Source organism: Monodon monoceros, unplaced genomic scaffold, assembly GCF_005190385.1.
Source record: "Monodon monoceros isolate NGI ecotype Baffin Bay Population unplaced genomic scaffold, NGI_Narwhal_1 Super_Scaffold_6, whole genome shotgun sequence".
In the NCBI taxonomy this organism is placed as follows: Eukaryota; Metazoa; Chordata; class Mammalia; order Artiodactyla; family Monodontidae; genus Monodon; species Monodon monoceros.
The window spans coordinates 82882845-82890631 of record NW_021703783.1 but is presented as its reverse complement, the minus strand read 5'-3'; the positions used below and the strand labels follow the sequence as shown (position 1 = coordinate 82890631).

Here is a 7787-nt window from a genome sequence, read left to right as displayed (position 1 = left end):
TGGCTCAGTGTGCGAATCTCCACCCGCTCCTAAAAGGTGGTAAACGTGAGCAACCTCCTTTGTGGGTGCGAAAGCACAAATGATTCAAGAATCCAGCCAGAGCCGAGGTCAAGACTCGACATCTGCCAGGAAAATTCAACTATAGAGAGAATGATGAGGGCGCCGAGAGCCTGGAGCCGAGAAAGGTCTGTGTATCGGTTTAAAAAGAAAAAAAAGACAAGAGACTTGCTCTGGCCGAAAATCCCACTTCCGTCCGGGTCACGTGCCCACGCCGGCAGTGCAACGGATTTCCGGTCCGGCGCGGGCCTCATCCCCAGCACTTTCGGTCCGATCCGCGGCCGTCCGATCCGCGGCCGCCCGCTCTGTCTCCGGAGCGCTCTTCAACGGTCCCCTGACCCGCTTCCGAGTGCCAGTGCAGCTCGAGGTACAGTCTCCCCCGGGGCGCACCCCTAGGCTGTGCAGTGCGGTCTGTAGTGCTTCTTCTCCCAGGGGTTGCTGGGCCCCGCGGGAAACCTTCGGGTGCGACCTTCCGCTCGCTCTGCTAGAGCTGCCTTTGAACTCAGAAATCCTGGCCCCCCAACTAAGAACCCGCGGCCTTCTGGTTTCCCGCCTCCAGGGGGCGTTCATGCGCTCAGCGCCGTCGTTTCATGGTTGAGGACCCGAGTGTTCTGACTCCGCCCCTGCGCTGCAGTGGGGCTCGTTTACCCCCACGGCTTGGTGGGGACCTGGGAACGTTCTAACATCGCACGCTTTCCCTCCCCCTTAAGCCTGCCGATGATGCCCGCGGGCGTGTCCTGGACGTCCTACTTGAAAATGTTCGCCGCCAGCCTCCTGGCCATGTGCGCCGGCGCGGAGGTGGTGCACCGGTACTACCGGCCGGACCTGGTGAGTGCAGGAGGGTCCCCGCGCGTCGCTCCTGGACCACTTCATTTTCACAGCAGCAAAAGTGATCTTGAAATTAGGAGCACGTCTACCCGGGACCTAAAACCTTGTGGTGGCATCTCATTGCCGTTAGAGCAATACATGGCCTGCTCTTACACAGTCTTGAAGTTTTACACGGTCTGGTACCTGTCTGCCACTGGCCTTATCTTCTAGTGTTTCTTCTTTGTTCCCTCTCTTGCAGCCACAGCGACTTCCTTGCTGTTTCTCAAACTCGTCAAGCCTGTCCCAAGCTCAAGGTCATGCTGTTTCTCTTCTTGGAATGCTTTTCTCCCAGATATTGGCTTGGTTTACTACTTCAAAACGTCAAGTCTCTGCTCAAATATCTCTTCTAGCAATGAGGGTTCTTTGTACAGCCCCCAAAGGATTCCTCCTCTGCCATTCTCAGTCCTTCGTTTTTGATAGAGCACTTGTCATGATTTGCAATTATTTTATTCCTTTGTCTTTTTACTTGTTCTTTGTTTCCTCCACTAGAATGTAATCTCCAGGAAGGGACTGTGCCTGTCTGGTTCGCTCTTGTCTCAGTCACCTAGAAAAGGCCGTAGAATGTATTGATAGTAGATGCTTAATAAATATTTGTTGAATGAGGAAGGAGTGAATATAGGCATTCAAAGGAGGGAGGAATTTTAATTAATTTTAATAAGCATTCCCGGAAGTAGAACCGAGAATTAGAGATACTTTTGAGGAGTTATGGTCTTGAGGAGGTGGAGGCAAGGAAGTACAGTGCAAATAATTCCAAGAGTGTGCTCCGTGTTATGCTGTGGGCGTGAATAGAGTGGAGCACAGCGCAGGGAGCAGTCATTTCTGCCTGGACTCTGGACAGGTAACAAAGAGAACCAACCGTTCGTTGGTTTCTAATTTCCGTGAATTAGCACTACAGTTTCGGAGGTGTTTATTCTGGTTTTCGGAAGAGGAAACAGGTTCGGCAGAGTGAAGGTGATTTCCCGAAGTCGCATAGCTTAATGACGATTTGAAGCCCAAGCTTTCTGTTCAGTGTTTCTCTTTTTTGAACCTGTTAATGAAATAATACAACACCCTTGGAGTGTTCCAATTGAATTCAAGCATGTAGAGTAAAAAGTGAAAATCCCCCCGCTGATAACCTCCTTTATCCAATCTGCTCTCGAAGGTAACTACCATTGTTGGTTGGCATATCCTTCCAGACTTTTTACTGTTGTTGAATACACACACACATACATAGAGTTTATGGGGTGTTTTTCCCCATGTAAATAGAAATTCATATACACATTTCTCTGCGGCTTGCTTGTTTTGGTTAATGTCTGTATGAATAGATTTACTTACAGCCTTTTTTCTTTCTGGCCACTGAATAGTATTTCATACTATTGTTATTCCGTATGTTAGTTACTCAATTCCCTATTGACGTTTAGCTGGTATCTAGCTTTTGTACAAACAGTGCTGCAGTAGCTCTTTCTTACCACTTTAGACCGCTTGTTTTGAATTCTACGGAGGCATCAAGGATACTTAGTGGGGACAGAAAGGGGTTAGAACCTTACACAGAAATGCAGTTCGGTCTCTAGCTTGTGCAGGAATAGACATCAGACAGGCTTTACAAAGGGAGGGATGCCTGTGATTTGACCCTGGGAAATTTGCCCTTTCATTCACCCATCTCATAAGCCAGAACATGCAAGGGTTGTTACCAGCAGCTACCTGGATCTTGGGATGTGGCAGCATGAAACCAGAATCTCTAGAAGGGGCATACTGAAGTGTCTCAGACCACCTCATCCTGATTGGGTGGTGACATTGGCAGTGGGGCACCTCTGTAGGGACTTGTAGGCCGGGGCTGGCTGTGTGTAGGAGGCTGTTGGCTTTACTAACATTTAAGGAATTTATGTTCTTTACCTATGTCTGTTGGTATTGTTCCAGCAATTATAGTCACTGTTGTAACCACCACCAGCCTTTGCAGGAGTCTTTCAGTCTCTGCAGCTAGAGGTCTGGGTGGATTCTAGAGCAGAGGAGACCGGAAGGGCTGCCTAGGGCTTGTGCTCAGTGCTGTCTTAAGGGAGAAGCTTTAAGGGCACCTTTTCCTCATCGTCCAGCCCAGCTCATCAAAACAGAAGAGGAGGCAAAGACTCAGGGCAGATGCTCCGTCCTGGAATAGAGAGTGCTTTCTGCTCGAGCTTCCCTTTTGCATTTCCTTTTACTCTTACATTACTTGTACTTGTCCTGTTTTTCTTAATTTATAATCTGTTTACTATTGGAGGCATAGAAGGTCAAAAGACACAGTCTCTGGACTCATTTTACAGCATTCATTTTTGGTTGTGTCCAGACACACCCATACGCACACCAACTGCTATTGAGAACCTCTGCTGACATTGCTAACTTTTGATGCCAAAATCACTTTACTCTTAAAAATTGGTTATATATTTAGTATATAAATAAGAAGTGCTACATTTTTTTAAATCAAAGTTGAACTGTCATTTTAGCCAAAAAGTGGAAACAATCCAAATAAATATCCATCAGCTGGTGAGTGGATAAATCGATGGTATTTATATCCTTTTATTTTTATTTTTTAAAATTTTTTGGCCGCACCGCGTGGCATGCGGGATCTTAGTTCCCTGACCAGGGGTCAAACCTATGCCCCCTGCAGTGGAAGTGTGGAGCCTTAACCCCTGGACCTCCAGGGAATTCCCCGGCATATCCTTGTAGTGGAATATTATTTGCTCCTAAAAGGGCATGAAGTATTGATATATGTGACAACACCGATGAACCTTGGAAACATGCTAAGTGAAAGAAACTAGTCACAAAAGACCACATGTTGTCTGATACCATTTATATGAAATGTCCAGAAGGGGCAAGTCTGTAGAGATGGAGCAATGGCTTGCTGGTGGTGGTGGTGGTGGTGTGTGGAAATGGGAGCCACTGCTAATGGGTTTGGGTTTCATTTTGGGGTGATGAAAATGTTCTAAAATTTATTATAGTGACGGATGTGCAACTTTGTGAATATACCAAAAGTCATTGAATATTTAAATAGGTGAATAGTATGGTGTGTGAATTATATCTCACTAAAGCTGTTACAAGTTAAAACAAAATCACCTTTTTAAAAAATATATTTATTTATTTATTTGGCTGCGCTGGGTCATAGTTGTGGCACGGGGGATCAGTTGCGGCATGTGAACTCTTAGTTGCGGCATGCGGGAGCTAGTTCCCTGACCAGGGATCGAACCGGGCCCCCTACATTGGGAGCGTGAAGTCTTAACCACTGGACCGGCAGGGAAATCCCCAAAATCACCTTTCTTGAAGGCAGTTTTGTATTTTTTTGCCTACTGCTTTATGCTTTGCTCATAATAGGCACTTACTGTTTTTGAATAAATGAATTAATTCCTGGTATCTGTTTTCTGTGCCAGGCACATGGTAGAGAGGTCAGTAAGTAGTGCAGGAATGAATTTCCCAGTGTGGAAAGCCTTGTTCAAATTAGTGATCTGTCCATCGATAACTGATGCAAACTTTCCCTCTGTGAGTCCTTTAGTACTTAAGACGTAGTCCAGATGATAGAGTCCTGTAAATAGAGGGCTAGAAAGTGACATAGATCAACTGCAGGTTCTCATAATAAAGATTTATCATTGAGTAGCTGGAGGCTTTTTGTTCTTTTTTACTTTTTACTTTCTTTGATGTTTTTCAGGTTACATTTAATTACAGTCTTAGAAAGCATTGGTATCTATATATTTTGTTTGTTTTTATTTTTGATTTTTATAGACAATACCTGAAATTCCACCACAGCCTGGAGAACTCAAAACAGAGCTTTTGGGACTGAGAGAGAGACAACATGAACCTCAAAATTCATCTCGGCCAAGAACTCTGTGAATAATATTATGAGAATTAAATATGTAGTTTTAGAATTGACTGAGTCAAACTACTTGTGTTTAAGCACTAATACAATGCTAACTGCAAGAGGAAGTGCTCAGCAGATGTTAACTGATGCATTGAGATTTAGTTATGGTTTGACTAATGTTTCTTGAAAACTGCCCAAACTTATATCATCAGCTCCTCTAATGCGGTTTGATAGATACCTAGTCTTAAATATCATGTGAGAGAACATAGTTGCAGTGTCTCCTACCCTTATAATTCTGGTTTATTTCTCTGAATAAGCTTGACTATAACGGCAAATGGGAATTATAAATTAACTATAATAAAAGTGACATTGACCATGAATGCTTAGGGTGAGAAGTTAATATTTCTCTAAATATTGGAAAGTACTATTTGTACTAAACTGAATTCAGTTGAAATATTTAAAGTTTGAAATTCTTTTAGAGTTGTATATATAACACAATTATAAACAATTGTGACTTGGACGGTCACAAGTTCTTTACCCCCAAATTTGAGACACCATTTGGCATTTAATTTCTCTTATAAAATATATTCTAAAATAACTGATAAACATAAATGAGTATTGTTATGGGTTGAATTGTATCCCCCCAAAAGATGTTGAAGTCCTAACTCCCAGTACCTGTGAGTGTGTATTTGGAAACAGGGTCTTTGCAATTGTAATGAAGTAAAGATGAGGTCATTAGGGTGGGCCCTAATCCAATGTGAATGGTGTCTTTTTATAAGAAGAGGAAAACGCCTTGTAAAGACAGACACACAGGGAGAATGCCAGGTGATAACAGAAGCAAAGATTGGAGTGATGAAGCCACAAGCCAGGGGACACCACCAGAAGCTAGGAAGAGACAGGGCAGGATTCTACCCAGAGTCTGTGAACATGGCTCTGCTGACACCTGGATTTCGGACTTTTGGCCCCTAGAACTGTGAGAGAATAAATTTCTGTTGTTTTAAGCCATCCACTTAGTGTTTCTTTGTTATGGCAGCCCTGGGAAACTAATAGCAACGTGTTAGCCCTTTTCTGAGTCTATGAAAGCAGGTCGAAAGTAATTTATAGAGCAGTCAGCTCTGTGTTCAGGGCTGTTTTTCCAAAAGAAGTTTTTAAAAATTCTGAATTTCTAATGATAATGTCTAAGCTTATTACTTCTTAGCCAGTTACCAGATTGCTATGTGATAGAGATCTTTGGGGTCAATGTTGAAATCTTAAATTCCTAAGTGCAAACAAAATGCTTTTGTTTCTCTCCATAGTCAGTGCCCTTTTAGTTTAACAGTATAAAGCAACTAAATGAAATGGTTTGTTTCCAGACTCATATACCTGATTTTTCTTTTCTACTCTGTGTCATTTGGTACTTTATCATATGTTCCCAGCACAAAGAGAATCTTCAATTCCGTCAGTGACAGATGAGCAGTACCCTACTCTAGGAAAACAAGGGCCGGGATTCTGAGGTAGAAGATGGGCTTTTTTTTTTTTAATGTTAATTTATTTATTTATTCATTCATTTATCTATTCATTTATGGCTGCGTTGGGTCTTCTTTGCTGCGCGTGGGCTTTCTCTAGTTGCGGCGAGCGGGGGCTACTCTTTGTTGCAGTGCACGGGCTTCTCATTGCAGTGGCTTCTCTTGTTGCAGAGCACGGGCTCTAGGCACGCGGGCTTCAGTAGTTGTGGCTCACGGGCTCCAGACTGCAGGCTCAGTAGTTGTGGTGCACGGGCTTAGTTGCTCCGCGGCATGTGGGATCTTCCTGTACCAGGGATTGAACCCATGTCCCCTGCATTGGCAGGTAGACTCCCAACCACTGTGCCACCAGGGAAGTCCCCAGAAGATGGACGTTTTAGTTGAGACTGATTGCTGTTTCCTGATACATTATTTACTGTGTCCTTGTGCACGAGACTTCCCTTCTCTGTATCAAATTTCATAGCATCATTAACTGAATACATTTTTCTTGAAAAAAAATTGTACACTTTACAAATGGTGAAGCTTGCCACAGCTGCCATTGCAAGGGCTTTATATCAAACTGGAAGAAGTCTATTTTTTTTTAGTTAAAGCGATTTAAAAATGTTTTCCCAAATATTAATTCGGTAATTCTAGTCGAGGTGCCTAACTTCCGCAAGTAGCTGGAATTCCCAAAGGCTTCAGGGAAGGATACTTGATTTAGTATAAATCAACAAGAAAAAGTCATGATTTGAACCCAAATCTCCTACAAGACAATGGCTTCATGAAGGTGAAAAATTAATTTTATAGCTATTAAAATTCAAATGTACCAAAAGTAAAAATGCCATCATTTCAGTAAGTGCTGATTCTAAGTAACTTTAACCAAGGTATATATTATATATATTTTTTCCTTTTTTTAAGCTGACCCCATTGTGAAAAATGGACATTATGGTGGGTGTAGAAATGTGGCCTCCGGATTCCCAGGAAAAGGCTTGTCACCCCAGCGCTGAATGCTCGTCAGCGAGCTCCCTTCAGCTGCCAGCTCCTGCAGGGACGGCCTCAGCTAGCACCACCTGGCTCAAAGCTGCACAGCACAGAGGGGCCGGCAGCTGTGAGGGACCCCGGTTCAGCTCACTTCCCCGCACGGTTGGCTGAGGCTGGTTTTGGACTTGCGTTGCTGCTCGACTTCTCCTTCTGCGCAGTCTCCTTTGCTTTCCTTCCACAGGTGCTCATCTACGGGCACGCCTTCATAAATATTCTGCACACTAAACTCCATCTCAGTGCTTCCTGGAGAACCAAACCTGTGACAAAAACCAAGTATTAAAAGTCGAACTAGAGAGCTTCCCTGGTGGCGCAGTGGTTGAGAGTCCGCCTGCCAATGCAGGGGACACGGGTTCGTGCCCCGGTCCGGGAAGATCCCACATGCCGCGGAGCAGCTGGGCCCGTGGGCCATAGCCGCTGAGCCTGCGCGTCCGGAGCCTGTGCTCCGCAACGGGAGAGGCCACAGCAGTGAGAGGCCCGCTTACCGCAAAAAAAAAAAAAAAAAAAAAAAAAAGAACTAGATTAGTTCTTAATAAAGCTGT

At 44.2% G+C, this 7787-nt stretch overlaps 1 protein-coding gene across 2 annotated transcripts; it reads left to right on the top strand.

The window, feature by feature from the left end:
• Nucleotides 1-279: 279 nt before the first annotated feature.
• On the top strand, nt 280-7718 carry CUNH12orf73 (chromosome unknown C12orf73 homolog). Of its 2 annotated transcripts, XM_029204240.1 has the most exons (4): nt 280-424; nt 768-885; nt 4651-6219; nt 7126-7718. In XM_029204240.1, exons 2-3 carry the CDS (start codon nt 775-777, stop codon nt 4756-4758), a joined length of 219 nt encoding a protein of 72 aa, XP_029060073.1. In that variant the 5' UTR covers nt 280-424; nt 768-774; the 3' UTR covers nt 4759-6219; nt 7126-7718. The 2 variants fall into 2 exon arrangements, with proteins under 2 accessions (XP_029060073.1, XP_029060071.1); XM_029204238.1 differs by lacking the exon at nt 280-424 and having other exon boundaries at nt 702-885.
• Nucleotides 7719-7787: the final 69 nt, after the last annotated feature.

What these genes read in the sequence shown, in the direction of transcription:
- CUNH12orf73 (XM_029204240.1), top strand. Translation starts at nt 775, where the DNA reads ATGATGCCCGCGGGCGTGTCCTGGACGTCCTACTTGAAAATGTTCGCC. An exon ending in GGTACTACCGGCCGGACCTG is followed by an intron (nt 886 to 4,650) that starts GTGAGTGCAGGA and finishes TGATTTTTATAG; the next exon opens with ACAATACCTGAAATTCCACC.